Here is a 15,496-nt window from a genome sequence, read left to right as displayed (position 1 = left end):
TTAGAGCACCAGGTACCCTAAGAGTCAGTAGGTGCGGATGGAGATGGAAGTGAGGAAGAGCCTCACCCCTAGGGAGGGAACCGGGCAGACAGACCCACGGCTACACGACCTCTCTCCGGGCTTGAGTCCTTTTACCCAGAATCCTTAGCTAATCTGAGGGTAGGTAGAGCTGATGTATGCAAGGTAGGATGGGGAGAATACATCCACTGCTAAATCATTTGTACATCAGTTCAAAAATCTATATTAAATGTGCCGGGCACTGCTGGGTAAAAGCAAAACCCGAAAGCATCCCTGTCCTCCCTGAGGCTTACAGTCTCCTAGGGAGATGGGCATTAATCCCATCCTGCATGGCTGTGGAGGGACAGTGGTGTCAGGTGCTGTGGTTGCTGGGAGGGCTTAGAACAAGGAGCTAAAGTGAAGTCCGTACACAGATGCTAACAAGGCAGAGTGAAATGCCTCTTCCTATATCCCGCTTCCATTAGCGGTCACTTCACCCAGCCCCCTCTGGGACAAACTTAGCAGGCCTGCATCCCCGGGCGTGAAGCTGACTGAGGACTGCATCTCCGAGATTAGAGTGGGCGGGCTGACCGGTGTGTGTGTGTGTTTGTCATCCGAGACAGCCAAGGTGTTTATCCTGTGACGACCTCCCAGAGGACAGAGGCAGTAATTTGTGGCCCTCTTGCCTTACCTGTAACATGGGAGATAAAACTTACATCATAATGCTGCACCTTGTGGATGCTTCAGTGCTCATGACTCCAGGGTGATTTCGGAAGCAATTTGCGACACCGGGGACAAGTCCTAAACCCTCAGATCTCTTTTTTTTCCCCTCACCTCGGGAGTCTGGGGCCCTGCAGATCACTCTTAACTTCGCAGGGCCTGTCAGCTGGCAGGACAGTCGCACTGAATGTAGACTCCGTCGTATGGCAGGCCACTGAACAGCCTAGCCCTCCTCCCACACCAACTATCTCAGTGTCTCTAACGGCATGGCTGCTGTGAGTCCTGCTTCAAGGCTAGGACACGCGCCAGAACCTGGATGTCTCACGGAACTTTTCTGTGGCAGTCGGGCTTCATCTACAGTAGAGTTCTGCAATTACCAAAACCCTTTTCCAACTGAAATAAACCCTTTTCCAACTTTTAATCCTCAGTTCTGAAGTCTGATTCGTTAAAAGACACACGGGGATAAATGATGTAATACAATAAGCTTCTTCACGGCAAAGCAATTCCCTGGATGTCTGAGGTAATTGGAAAATTCAAGGCTGGTCCCTAAAGTGCGTACAATTTATCCAGCAGGTTTGACAGAAGGCTGAGATTTTTTTTTTTTTCCAAGTGGTATTTGGTTAAATGACAACTGTTGGCGTTTGGGGGAAGGAAAGTCTGGCTTATAGAAACAGATACCAAGGAGATCCAAACTAAAAGTTGTACCAAATTATATCTTTTTTTTATTCAACAAAACACTGATTAAGCCTCTACTACGTTCCAGGAACATGGGGACAATGTGGTCAATAAATGTCAAGTCCCTGCCTTCATGTAGCTGACAGTCTAATATGAGAGAACAAACATTAAACAAATAGAATATGTATGTGAGACGGTGATGAAGCCGAGTGAGGGTGATGCGGGGCCCTGGGGTGGGGAGGTGCTATTTTATACAGGGTAGTTAGGGACCTCTCCCGTAAGATGATGATTGACGTAGGAGCCGAAACCTGAGGAGAATCAGTCATTCAATATCTGTGAGAAGAACATTCCAGACGGCAGGGCAGTGATCATAAAGGCTGCTACACAGAGTATGTGCAGAGTTTGCGGAGCCCCAGGCAGGCAGGTTGGGCTGGAATGAGTGACTGGGGTGAGGGGGAGGAAATGAGAGAGCGGGGAGCCGGGGTACAGGCTCTTACGTGCTGACGTAAACGCTGGCTTCGTTCTGAGTAAGATGGGAAGATGTTGGGTGTTGAGCGGCAGAGTGACATGATCTGAGGTATTTCAGAAGGACCTCTCTGACTCCGGAGGGGAGAACAGGCCACAGGAGGGGAAGGGTGGGAGCGGGGAGACCATCTAGGAGGCAGGGGAGAAATCTTGGTGTCTTACACCAGGATAGTGGCCGTGGAGGTGGAAAGCCGTGCTCAGCAGATGTATTTTGAAGGGAAAGCTGAACGGACTCACCCATGGATTGGATGTGGTGCGTGAGAGGGAGTCAAGCACGTTTGCCAGGCCGTTGACTCTACCACCTGTAAGAATGGATTTGGACTTTCCTCTTAAAGAGGTGGAACAGACTGCAGGAGCAGCAGTGTGCTAGTGTAGGCAGGTGGGAAGCGAGAATGGGAAACTGAGAGTTCTGTTGTGGACGTCTGAAATTTGAGGCGCCTGGAATGCCTCCAAGTGGAGGTGTTAAGCTGTTGGAATTTGGAGCGGGAGGTAAACGTAGGAGTTTTCAGTGTCTAAATGGTATTTAGAGTCAAGAGAGGAGGAGATCATCTAGGGAGGGGGGAGGACAAAGAAATGCAAGAACGGATCCTTAGCGCTGTCCAACATGTAGGACCGGGGGAGATGAGAAGGAACTAGCAAAGATGAAGAGTCAGGAGAAGTCAGTGAGACAGAATAGAGTGATGCCATGCGAACCAAGCGAAGGGAATGTTTCAAGGAGGGGAAAGTGATCAGCTGTGTTAAATGCGGTTGATGGAAACATCAGGAACTGATCATGAGGTTCCATAATGTGGACATTCCTGGGGACCTTGATGAGCAGTGGAGTGGTGAGGAAGAAAGGCTGATTGAGTTCGATCTAAGAGGACGCAAGGAGAAGTAGAGATAGCAAACAATTATTTTTGAAGTTTTTTAAAGGGAAGCAGAAAATGGAGTGGTTGTCAGAGGGGTGAAACATGTTATGGACTGAATTTTGTTACCCCCAAATTCATAGACTGAAGCCCTAATCCCCAGTGTGACAGTATTTGGAGACTGGGCTTTTAAGGAGATAACTGAGGCCAAATGAGGTCAGAAGTGTGGGCCCTAACTCAGTAGGACCGGTGTCCTTGTAAGAAGAGAAAGAGACACCAGGGTTGTGTCTGCACGGAGGCAAGGCCACGTGAGGACACAGGAGGGAGCAGCCACCTGGAAGCCAAGAGAGGGGCCTCAAGAGAAACCTTCACCTTGGACTTCCAGCCTCCAGAACTGAGAGAAATAAATTTCTGTTGTTGGAGCCCCATAGTGTGTGGTATTTGGTCATGGCAGCATGAGCAGACTAGTACAAAAATCAAAGGAAATCTGTTTTTTTTAAAGAGGGGGGAATATTGTACATGTTCCTGAGGGAATTCCTGGAGCTATGTTCCTGGGTTGTGGAGATGCAATGTGGTCTAGCATACAAGTATAGAGGTTTGTTTTTTGTTTTGTTTTGTTTTTAGATTTTATTTACTTGAGACAGTGAGAGAGTGAGAGAGAGAACACAAGCAGAGGGAGAAGCAGACTCCCTGCTGAGCAGGGAGCCCAGTGTGGGGCTCAGTCTCAGGACCCCGGGATCATGACCTGAGCGGAAGGCAGACACTTACTCCACTGAGCCACCCAGGCGGCCCAGAGGTTTGCTTTTGATAAGGATATAGGCAGATTTGTAGATGTGGTGAGAAGGTAGGAGAATTCTCTTCTGAATCCTTTTATTTTCTTGGTGAAATAAAAAGCAAGGTCATAAGTGGGGAGGGGAAGCTGGGTGGAAAGTGGAGTTTGAGAAGAAAGTATGAAATAATTGTCTGGCAGAGCAGGGGAACAACTGACGAGAGAGATGTTGTCAAACAACTAAGCGATGCTAAGAGCCCACTGACATTAGTGGTCGTAGATTTAAAGTGAGGCTAAGTCCTCGTGCTCTTGTGTTTTTCTCCAGGATCATCCAGTCGGGTTAGATGGAGAGATGGATCCAATTGGGGGTTTTTTCAAGAATGGCAGGGAGACCACATGCAAGAGAGTGATTATAATGATGGTCTGTAGAATCTAAGCTGAGAGAGAATGAAGGAAAGCACATGTGGGCATGAGGGGAACCACGAGAAGGTGGGGGAATCACTGCATTGTGGGTTCCAGGAAGAGAGTCGGGTTATTATCATGGGTGAGCTGGAGAGATGGGAGCTTGTGGTCATGGGATGCTTGAAATGGAAAGGATGCAGAGGGTACAACTGGAATCTAGCTAGCTCTAGGGGATGACTGACTGTAGGCTAAGGTAGGGGAAAAGGAGCAGAGAATTGGTCACGGAATTAAGAAGCCTATGTGGATACTGAATTACTCTGAGACCAAGAGGCATGGTTCTGCCGTGGCAGCAAGCTCAGGCTAAAATCCTCAAGGAATGCGGGGGAATGATGCGGGGCTGTGTGGATGGCTGAACCACGGTGGGGCAGCAAGTTGTAGAGAGGCATGAGCCTCAAGGCTGGCCATTTTCTGAAAAAAGAGAGATAATGGTCTGGAACAGGGTTTCTCAACAGCGGCACGGTGAGTATTTTGGACTGGGTAATTCCCTGTTGCAGAAGGCTGTCCTGAGCTGGGCAGCATTCCAGACTTCTACCCAACAGATGTAGCACCAGCCTCCAGCTGTACAAGGAAAAATATCTCTAAGACTTGACTAAATGTCCCTGGTGGGGAAAGACCGCTCCTGGCTGAGAAATGCTGATCCTAAAGCAGCAGTGATGAGCTCACAGGACACCTACCTGACTTGGGGCCCAGTGGTTATAAGGAGTGAGGAAGAGCAAGTAGCTAACACTTTGCGAGGCTCGCAGAGCCATCACTGTCTTCTGGGAAGATCAGATTTGGGTTAGAGAGCACCGAAGGGAATCTTCCCAGAAAAGGGTGGGAATACAGTGAGTATCTTAGGATTTACGGCAATGATGTAGCTCACATCTATCAGCCCTAAGGAGGAAAGAAATGTATCCCATGATGACCCGACAGTCCATGTTTCGTCTGCTTACTTCACTTCCTTTGCCTGACCCAATTCACTGCTCAAATGAGTCACCTGCTTCTTAATGGCTCTTGCAATGCAGATTTCAGTAATGATAGCTAATACACACTGAAATCAGTAGTCCCAGAAGAACACACCAACTCTATACAGGGACGCCCTCGGCAGGGATGTGGCACCAGCGCTGCGTGCTGCCTCTTCCCAGAGTTCCTTTCAGCCTCTGACAGCTAAGCAGGCACACTAGGACTCAGAGCTTCTACTGAACTTTCTAGCTTTACAGACAGAAGGGAAGACTGCTCTCTAAATGACAGAGGGTTGGGAGATGTGAGGAGGATGAAAGTATCTAGAGTGCCTGGCAAGAGTAGACCTGTAACAAATTTCTGAGGTGGTATTTCAACACTGTTCCCCTTTATTTACTTACTATTTGTATGCCCTTGACCAAAGAGTAATCTAGGCTGGCGAGTAGGAGATGAACGTGGCCTAGGGGTGAAGCCGGGGACCTCCACCAAAACAGCAAGATCCCATTATAATCCATTTAAGGTGTGCTAGCAAAAAGTAGATATGATGAAAAGCAGTTTTTAATTCTTTGAGGGAAACAGCAAACCTGTGGCTTAGGGAGAAATAAACGAGTTATATATCCAGAAGTCAGGAACTGAACTCTCCCCGTGATCGCTAAGTTCCAACAGCGTAGACTGCTCCATTCCTGTACAAGAAAAGGGAGCCTCAGTGTAGAATGAACCCTGCCAACCATCATGAAGAGAAACGTGGTCTCTGGTGCTCAATCATCCATACATACCATCAGTGAGTGACTCACAAGAAAGGACTGGAAATTGAGAGTATAAGATAAGGCACTTTGTTTTTAATTCTATCTGTTTCTTCAGAATTAATCAAGGTCTGGGGTCCTCTGGTAATTGGAAGTTGAACTGGCTGCAGCTAATGGGCTGGCCACGTACCCAGGAAGGCATCAGAGTGCCACGGTCCTGAGGAGACTCCTTGGTGCGTTCTGCCCACCTGTCCACGTGCATTCCGACTTCTCGGCAAACTTCCCACAGCATGACCAGTGCGGGCGACCCGGGTGGCCTTTGTGTCCGTGGCCGCAGCCTAGGTACCCACCTGTGTGGTACCGAGAGGAGACAGAAGACAACCATTAAGAGTGAAGTCCAGCAGTTTACCGTGGAAACTAACGTTTCTGGCACATTTAGACTCATGGATGTAAAAACATGTGATAAAAACCCAGAGAGAGAAACAAGCTATCTGGTGCCTCTGTAGGAGGAGGACCCCCAAGGACTGAAGACAGCAAATCAATTAAGATTCGCTGAAGTTCTAAGAAGAGTGTTGTTTTAACATTCTGCTAACTCAAGGAGATGAACTGTTTTGAGTTTTAACTGAAAAAGAATTGAAATAAAAGAGAAGGGTAGAGTGGCTGAAATAAAGAGGGTAGTTCCTAAAGTGTTTATGCAAAAGGGTGCACGAGCCTTTTTTTTTTTTTTTAAAGATTTTATTTATTTGACAGAGAGAGACACAGGGGGAGCAGGAACACAAGCAGGGAGAGGGGGAGAGGGAGAAGCAGGCTCCTCACGGAGCAGGGAGCCTGATGCGGGAATCGATCCCAGGACCCTGGGACCATGACCTGAGCTGAAGGCAGACGCTTAACGACTGAGCCACCCAGGCGCCCCATGCACGAGCCTATCTTAAGGCTCACCATCAGAGTAGGAACACAATAGAATACTTTTTAAAAAATAATTAGAGGAGCGCCTGGGTGGCTCAGTTGGTTAAGCGTCCGACTCTTGATCTCAGCTCAGGTCTTGATCTCAGGGTTGTGAGTTCAAGCCCCACGTTGGGCTCTACGCTTGGAGTGGAGCCTACTTAAAAAAAGAAAAAATTAGATCTCCTGCCTGAGTCGACCCTCCTTCCCCCAAAAAGAGCCAGACCTGGTCAACTGATTTAATCATCCACTTCCCCATCCCTGACTTGCTTGGAATTTCTTTAAGGTTTTAACAGGAACAGAGTGGGTTTGGATTTTTTTTTACACTGCCAGGCTGGTGGAAAGGGTACAGATGGACATCGAGCATCCCGGGGAGAAGCACAGGGCTCATAAGATTGGTGAACTGGATCAGAACTGAGAGAACTCAGAACTTTTAAGCTTACTATCTCACTTTTCAGAACAAAAAAGCTTTAAAGTGAAACTTTTAGAACGGTGGTGTACTGATATGCACGGATTATATTCCCAGAGAGAAAGCCTAAGTCTGAATCTCCTGAACCTAGCGGCTGTGCGGTAGGTGAGCCCCACTGCTGGGAGACTTGCGAGTGTGCCCGCACCTGGCATGGTACCTCCGCAAGCACAGCGGGCAGTCTTCTGGCCTCCGCTGGAGCAGAACGTGCAGCAGTGAAACACGCCCGCGTGTGGCCGATGCCTTTTCCTCACGGTCACGGTGAACGGCGAGCCCTTCAGTGTTCAGACCAAGAGCAAAGAACAGCACCTTATGAGTCAACAGGGACGTGCTGAGCATCCCATGGGCTTAAACGCAGGCACAGGGCCTGGCCCCGGAGAGACGAGGACAGCAGAGGGAAACGGACGAGGGGACAGTGACACTGGGTGCTCAGCTGTGTGGCGCCAGACACAGATGCGTGAGAGTCAAGGAATCTGTGCGGCCCCTCTAGCACGGAGCCCGCCTGATACACGAATAAACCCAAGCTGCGTTTCGTGTCACTGGTGTCTCCATCTTCTCCGTTCTGGAAGAGTCTCAGGGCTCGTTAGTACAGCGCCGCAACCACAAGACTAGGCCGTCCCGTGATCCCTTCTCCAATGTCTCAGTCACGCACCTCCTTCCCTCACACGCTGAGTCTCGCTCCCCTCCTCCCACCCTTCCATCCTGGATGTTTCTGTTTCCCCATCCACTTAGTCTCGGCCCGTGAGGATACAGGCAGAAAGGTGAAGAGCGTGTGGTTGATAATCCTCAAATTCGAAACTGTCCCACCTGCCCCTCTCCTTCCAGGACAACTTCCGTTCTCCACTTCCTGTCCTATGTTAGATAGTCAGCATCTAATAAGTGTAGCTTATGGGCCTGTCCCTGACTGAGAAGCACACAGTCTGCAGGAGCACAAAACAGAGAGTCTGGCACCTTAAAAGCCTTTCACGTGTTCGATCTCTCCTCAAGAGTTTACGGTCCATTTTAAAAACAACTTGGAGTTCAAAGAAATGGGTACAAGTTCTGGTTTTGCTCTACAGGGACTGTGTACCTCAGCACGTTTGTTTCTCAGTCCAATTGCGCGATGATCCCTAGGCCCGAATGGCCTGGAAGAAAGGCCTAAGAATGTATGCAGAGGGACGCAGCCCACTCCGGCCAATGTAATTAGGCAGTAAGTGGAGTTGAACAGGAGTCTTCCTTCCTGCACACATCACAAGCCTGACACATCATGACACTATGGTACTTTATCATCCCTGTCAGTGTTGCTTTCTGGTTGGGGAAAATCTGTGACTACTCGAGATTCCGTCGGACCTGCTGAGTATTGCCCGATTTTAAAAAAATACGCAATCTCTAGACCAGTCTTGTCTGGGGGGGTGGGGGTGCAGTAACCCTGGTAAGAGCTAAGCACATATGGAAACAGGCGAAAGAGTTACGAGGACAGATGGTCAGGTAGATAGATGACTGGTCAGTTGAGGGGAAGAGGGCATAACTCTCCCAAATTGTGTTCCAGTAAGTTCCGGTCTGTCTGGTCACAGTCTGAACAATCCCGAGCTAGAGGATATTGCTTGAATGTGTATGCTTGTCCCCTGGCGGAATGCCCCCTGGGATGAAGGTATCTTTCCCAAATTAAGAATTCCCCGAAGGGGAGAATGATAAAATACAAGCCAACAGCCAGGAGGAGGAATAGGCACAGAGTTATGGTCACCAGCAAAATCTGGCTCATTTCTCAAGTGAGGAGAAGGAAGAAAGAGGATCCTATTCAATCCCTCCATACAGCTGATCCCACGAGACATGTCTCTGCATCCTGAGATGGTAGAAGCCAGAGGAAGCAGGGAGAGAGAAGGCCAGGGAGGACAGGCAAAGGTCCTACTCACCCGCACATGCTGCTCTCTGACGCAGACCAACACGGTGTAGACACCAGGCTCCTTGGGGGTGTAGGAGACGCAGTACGTCCCATCCTTGTTATCTTGCACCAGCGCTCTGACTGGACTGAATGCAGATGGGGTTCAGAAAACCACTCACAGGCCTGCTGGGGCCGCCCACCACTTGAGGTGTGAACCCTACACCATTCCACCCAACATTCACTTGAAATTGTCCCCCAAGCAGGACGCTCCTTCCATTGGTCTCGGAAATTAGTTTCACAACAGAAGGGAAGCAACGTAAATGCCGATTTAATCTGGTGTACAGAGGAATTCCTTGAAAGAGTTACTGTGTCCTCTTTGATGGGCTTGCTGTACCCTCTTGCTCTCCTTCCTCCTCCGATTTCAGAGGCACATGAATATATTCCCAGCCCAGTGGAGTAGCAAAGTGGGGCTGAATTTTGAGAAGGGGCCCATGCGGTCTAACATAGAGTATTTTTCAGACAAGCTGAGGGGCGGAGCAGACCTTTGGGAGAGAATGGAGTATTGGCATAAAACCCGCGCAAGAAAACACATCTGCTCCAGCTGGTCGTATCACATTTTTTAATAGCAGCTGGGGGGCAGGGGGTAGGATGTAACTACTCCAGGTACACCTCCCCAACTGCAAAGGGGCCTCAAGTGCCCAGTTTTGTCACTGCTTATTGCCCTTGACACCTGGCTGTGTAATACACACCTGTCTTTCTTATCTTTAGGGATGACCGCGACTCGCACGCTGTCTCCTCCCCGGCCCATGCTCTCTCCTGCCGCATCCTTACACAGCAGGGTGAAAGAGGCTGTCTGTTTCTCCCGGGCTCGGTGGAGATCTGCGGAAGATAAACACTCAGTCCTCACCTCAAAGGCCAGCCAGGGTGACTGCATCCTCAGATCAGACACCATCTTGCTGCTTCTCTTTAGAGCAAAAGGTCATGCTTCCCGTTTACCGTAATTGCCCTGCTCCCTTTCTCTTCTCTTCCTGATCTGGCCCCCAGAGCATACCTCCTGGGAGTCCCTCCTGGCGAGCCTGGCTGTCTCTCAGCCAGTTGCTGCCTTGGATCACACAGGATCCTGAACCTTAACTGCAGCCCTAAAGGGAGCTCTGAAAATACTCAGGATAGACCTACATATTCAGAGCAGAAAACCTCTAGACCCTGTGAGGGAAGCTCATAAGCCCCAAACTACCCTCTCTGAGATGCAGATCATGCTGGAATGGGCAGGGGGTACAGCTGATCAGACCAGACCCTTCAGCACTTGAGCCAAGCTGCTAGGGAAATATTCAGTAGGTGCAGCCTCTGGGCCAGCAGATGCAACGGGGCTTCTTAACTTGGGGCTCATGAACTACCATGTGGTCTCTGGAGAGGCTTATGAGGGGTCCAAGAATCTCCAGAAGTGCGGTGCCCAAATTAGTGGATGTTCTTGGGGAGGGATCATTCTCAAAGGGGTCTCTGACCTCCAAACGGCTGAGAACGCCCGTGCCGGAGTCAGGCTGCATCTACGATACAGTCTGCCCATCAGGACTGATCTCGGACGTATCTCTGTTCCAATAACTGCCTCCTTTAGGAAGAGAAGGGCCAAAGGAAATTGTTTCTCCCCCGACCGAATGAAATGCCTACTATAATCTTTTAAATGTCAAGATGTGGCTTACATAAACCAAGAAGGGCACAGAAGAAAGGACGCTCTAACCTTGTCTTCCTCACTCCTCTGAAACTCTCTTCGGGATGATCCGAGCCCGCTGGGGCCCTGCCACGCTCCGCTACGGGCGGGCAGGATTTCACCCCGGCCCATCCTGGGATCGTCTTCGGGCACTGTCTCTGTTCTATCATCTGATAGAAACAGCATGCTCCTTTGAGGTCCTTGCTAGTTACTACTTTGCTCAACTGGAAAAGGGTCAAGCCTCACCCGTGTATGAGTACTAACCGTACCCTGGCCAGAATGAAACAGAAAGAAAGGGCGAGGGAGGGGTCACCGTCCTTCAGATCAGTATGGCTCTCTCCCTTGGTAAACTGGTCGGGAGGAAACTCTTCCTAGCTGGATGAAGGCCCCAGCTAAAAAAGCCACACCTCTTTAAACACCACGTCCCCGTCCACTGCCCTCTCAAGGCCAGCAGGAAATGCCTCCTACCTTCTCCTTGAAGGACACATTTGGCTGGATCGACCTCTTTGGTATGGATGGCCCCATAAACTTCATAGCCACGGCACCGGCCTGCTTTCTGCTGAGGAGAGAAGCATATCTTATCGTTTACTCCAGGATGGACACTATATTCGACTTTGTTCAGCTTTGTGAGCCGTTCTACTACCACCCCCTTGGTGATGAGGATCTCCAGGTCCGAGCCACGGGTCAGCAGGTGCTCTGTGAACTCCACACCAGTCCGCACGTCAGCTAGCAGCTGCTCCAGCTGGGCCTTCTGCAGCTGCAGGGAGTTTTCCTTCTGGACCCGTATGTCTTCCAGCTGCTTCAGCAGCTTGTCCCGGTGCTCCTCAATGGCCTTGATGTAGCCCTCAGAGAATGTTCGCACATCGGCGGCCACAGCCCCCACCTGCTCCTGGAGGGCACTGTTCATCCCTTTGATCTGTGCGAGGGCTTCCTCCAACACCTCCACATGGGGCTGGGTGCCTTTGAGGAGCTCCCGCACCGCGTCCCCATGCTTGTGGATAACATTGCTCGTGAAGTCACAGGGGTGCTCCCGGTGCTCCCCCACCACGCAGTCCCGACACACGGGCCGGTCGCAGAGCTCACAGAACAGCCTCAGGTCCTCTGCAGGGTGCACAGGACACAGAATGGGCTTCCCGATCCTGCTGCAGCCTTTTAAGTCTTTTAGGTCCACCATCGTATGGTAAGTTGTCTTCTTCTGCCGCCTGGGGACAGAGTCAGGGACAGGAAATTAGGGGACGATTCGGTTGGGAAATGATCTGGCAGTTTTCACAGCATCGCTCGGGAAGTCAAAGAGATCTGAGTTCAGCCCCTTGCTCTGACCTCTTAACTATGCGATCCTCTCGGATTCCAGTTCCTCCTCATCTGTATGGGGAGGGAATAACACCTACTCGAAAAGGCTACTACCTTGAATAAAAGGATAGTAGACTACGGCTCTCTGGCCTGGGACGGGACTTTGCCAAAGGTTGCAACATTAAGGCTACGGCCTGGAACCTTCTCTGAAGCATCAGTTTGGCAAGTTGAGACAAGAGCCACGGCCTACTCCTTCAGCAAGCTAGAGGTGAGAGCATGGTGGGAATCCAGCACCAAGAGACAGAAACCGTGCCACGTGGCACAGCGATAAACCCCCGGCAATGAAAAAGTGTCCAGCTGGCCCCGACAGAGAGTCTCTGTCCACTTTCACTTGAGATTTTGGTAAAGCATTTCCTTTGACCAGAGACTGCATCACCCAAAGCAGCAAGCTAGAATTTTCCCCAAGAGTCATTGGCATTATTAGAAAGACTGAAATCAATGGTCAGTAGGATCACAGCTCTCTGTTAATTCCCCTTTTCTGTAGCCCTCTAGAGATTCAGGGGACTCCCCAGGAAACCCAGTGACTGTTGAGAGATCCCCCGGTAGCAGGAGACCACCTCGGAGCTGGCATGTCTATTCCGGCACCAGAAGAGTGGCTGTAGAGAAAACAGGGTCAGCTGATTAGCTGGCAGCAAGGTAGTCATAACTACAAGTTAAAAATAGGAAGACTGAAGACTAACTTGTTCTGTTGGTGAGACCAGAAACCAAATGGAGGGCAGAATTTAAAAACTATTTTAAGCTAAATCCAAAATCTTGGCTATTTTAAATTCGGATGTCCTGGAATGGGGGAGGGGGCGGAGAAGGGACAAAGAGTGATTCATGTGACCTGCTATTCACCAAATGCCATAAAAGACATAAATCTGCACCCCAATAAGCACCTACTGGCCCACCTCACCAAGCTCCAGAGTCACTCTAGGGTACAAGGCTAAGGCTGCAGTGGGGCCCCGCCAAACAGCACCTTATACTGGGAAGGCAGCATGGATTACTAGAAAGAGCACAGAATGCAGTCAGAAGACCTGGATTTAAAACTGGGTTCTGGGGGCGCCTGGGTGGCTCAGTCATTAAGCGTCTGCCTTCAGCTCAGGTCATGATCCCGGGGTCCTGGGATCGAGCCCCATATCGGGCTCCCTGCTCAGCGGGAAGCCTGCTTCTCCCTCTTCCTCTCCCCCTGCTTGTGTTCCCTCTCTCGCTGTGTCTCTCTCTGTCAAATAAATAAATAAAAACAAAACCAAACCTGGGTTCTGTCATACACTACATACCAGCTGTGGAACCTTGGCAAATCACATTTTGCTGAGCTTCAGTTTCCTCAAATAATAAACGGGAGTGAAAACAGTGCTTGCTTTTCTGTAAGAGCTGCAAGGCATCAAATGCGATCAAGGCCAGGGGCTATGCTATTATATTCATTCTTCTCTGTTTATCCAGCACCCACTACAATTATTCACCATACAAAGGACTGATGATCCAAGGAAACAGTGAGTGTGCTTTGCAAACTGAAAAGGGCTACGCAAACCTTTGCTTCTATTATTACTAGGGGTATTATGTAAGGCTGCAGGAGTTAACTACCACTCTGGAGTATTTATCACAGCGTATACTGCTCTTTGGCCTTACAGGGCATCTGAGAGAGCTTTCCTTCCCATCTGCTCACCCAGGGATTTCTGGCTTGACACCTCTTTGTATTCTGCTCCTAAGCTGCAAGGAGGAGGTTGGGGGTGGGGGAGCCCGACTTTACCTATGCGCCTGGCAGCAGAAGTGACAGAGATTGGCTTTGCAGGTCTGACATCTCTTCTCCACTTCTCTGTCGCTGCACAGGTCACACACCAGGCCCTGGCCTTCCCCTTGAAGACTCTCCAGCATCACATCATTCATGGCCAGGTGGTCTATGGTTAAAGCCTTCACTCCACCCATGGGCAGGTCCACCTGAGCATCACATACCGGACAGAGGATGCCGATCTGCGGCTGCAGACTGGGAGGCTTGAGTTCCTGGAATATTGACCCCTCAGAGCTTGTGTCAGAGTCTCCCCCTCTGAGGTCCACTACTGAGAAGGGTTCCAGCTGCTCCAGACATGTGGTGCAAACTGTGTGCAAACAAGGCAAGAGCCTGGGGGCTTTGAAAAGCCCCATGCACAAAGGGCAGTGAGTCTTGCCTGAGTTCCCAAGCGCAGTCCCACTGGGGAGTTTGCCCACGAAGCCCAGCAGCGGCTTCCTCTTTTCTGACATATTCCCCACGTTTGTGCCCAGTATCACAAAAGGCGGTGGGCAGCTCTATAATGAAGTAGTAGGTGATTAAGCCCACCCAAAGAGAAAGTTTGCAGAATTTGAGCAGAGACCATGGGGACTCTCTCTTCGGCAATTCAAAGGGCAAAATGGTAGAAGAGGAGCCGTCAAAGGAACCATCCACAGATCTACTTAGGAGGGCCCCCTCCTTTCCATGGCATCCCATACCAGACGCGCCCACGCCCTCCTGTGCCCCCCAACTCCTCCTCCCCGGAAGCGCTGCCAGGTCTAAGTCTTGAGCTGGTCCTGCCGCCGCCAACTCCCAGACCCCTGAACCTCTCACTCCTTCCACTACCACCCCCCTCCCGCCGCCCGCCCCACTGGCCCCGGCCCGACACGCGACAAGCGCCACCCCCGCCCCCGCGTGATGAGGTGGGGGGGGGGGGGCCTCTTGCTCCTTCCCCCGACCCGGCCGTGCGCGGACCGCACACGGCCGGCAAAGAAGCTGTGCGTCCCGCCGGCTCCTGGCTGACCACCGCTTCCCCAACACCGCGGCCCACGGTGCCCGAAGGCTCTGGCCCCTCCTCGCACCAATCCCAGTCCGAGTCTACTCAGGGGAGTCCAATCACCATCCGAGAAGGGCGGCCCTCGCCGCTGGGGGCCCCGCCTCCCACCAGAGTGACACCACCAGTATCCAATAAGGTTTGGAAATTCCACATCTTCGCCGGTCCACTCCGACGGGGGGGGAGGGACCAAGCTAACGGCGAGGAATTGGGGGGGTAGTCGGGCGGCTGGAGGGCTCGGGCCGAGGGGAGGAAGAGAGCGAGGCTGGGAGTGAGCGGCATAGTATAGCCAGCGTCACCCTTTTACGGGGACTGTCTCTCTATCGCTGTAGCGACCAGAGAGGCCAGAGGACCCCTTAAAAAGCCGCGCTGATACGCCCCGGGGACGACCTCCTTTGGGCCCTCGGATTGGGCCCACGAACCCAGACTGGGCTTTCCCATTGGTGGGTGGCGCTGTCAGTGGGCCCCGAGCTCCGCGCACAGCTTGCTGGGAGTTGTAGGACGAGGCGTCTTCCTCGTCCGGGAGGCTTCGGACGTGACAACAGACGACGTTTCTGCTCAGCCGGTGGGAGCCCGCGAGTTCCCCTCTGGGCCTCCCCAGCTTATTTTAGTTCAGGAATCCGTCAGGCCTAGCCACGGGCTACGAGAGCTTCGTTTCCCGGGACTAAGGGCTCTGAGGCCCTGGTTCCGGGGACCCGTCTGGTTGACCGTTGAACCGAG

At 51.2% G+C, this 15,496-nt stretch overlaps 1 protein-coding gene across 2 annotated transcripts; it reads right to left on the bottom strand.

The window, feature by feature from the left end:
* Window positions 1-5,463: 5,463 nt before the first annotated feature.
* Window positions 5,464-14,431, bottom strand: TRIM45 (tripartite motif containing 45). 2 transcript variants are annotated; one of them, XM_032420694.1, is made up of 6 exons: window positions 13,729-14,431; window positions 11,118-11,851; window positions 9,694-9,823; window positions 8,976-9,090; window positions 7,232-7,358; window positions 5,464-6,025 (listed from the first exon to the last, which is right to left on the bottom strand). In XM_032420694.1, exons 1-6 carry the CDS (start codon window positions 14,214-14,216, stop codon window positions 5,877-5,879), a joined length of 1,743 nt encoding a protein of 580 aa, XP_032276585.1. In that variant the 5' UTR covers window positions 14,217-14,431; the 3' UTR covers window positions 5,464-5,876. The 2 variants fall into 2 exon arrangements, with proteins under 2 accessions (XP_032276585.1, XP_032276575.1); XM_032420684.1 differs by lacking the exon at window positions 5,464-6,025 and having other exon boundaries at window positions 6,800-7,358.
* Window positions 14,432-15,496: the final 1,065 nt, after the last annotated feature.

This window comes from Phoca vitulina, unplaced genomic scaffold, assembly GCF_004348235.1.
Source record: "Phoca vitulina isolate PV1807 unplaced genomic scaffold, GSC_HSeal_1.0 scaffold2, whole genome shotgun sequence".
Taxonomy (NCBI): domain Eukaryota; kingdom Metazoa; phylum Chordata; class Mammalia; order Carnivora; family Phocidae; genus Phoca; species Phoca vitulina.
Note: the sequence above shows the minus strand (reverse complement) of the source record. Positions and strands in the feature narration are given on the sequence as shown.

Bases quoted from the DNA above. Each gene is read 5' to 3' on its own strand.
- TRIM45 (XM_032420684.1), bottom strand. From the start codon at position 14,216: ATGTCAGAAAAGAGGAAGCCGCTGCTGGGCTTCGTGGGCAAACTCCCC. The intron at 11,852-13,728 runs GTAAAGTCGGGC...CTCTGTCCCCAG, and splicing joins TTCTGCTGCCAGGCGCATAG to GCGGCAGAAGAAGACAACTT. The intron at 9,091-9,693 runs GTGTGTATTACA...ATCTGCATTCAG, and splicing joins CCTAAAGATAAGAAAGACAG to TCCAGTCAGAGCGCTGGTGC.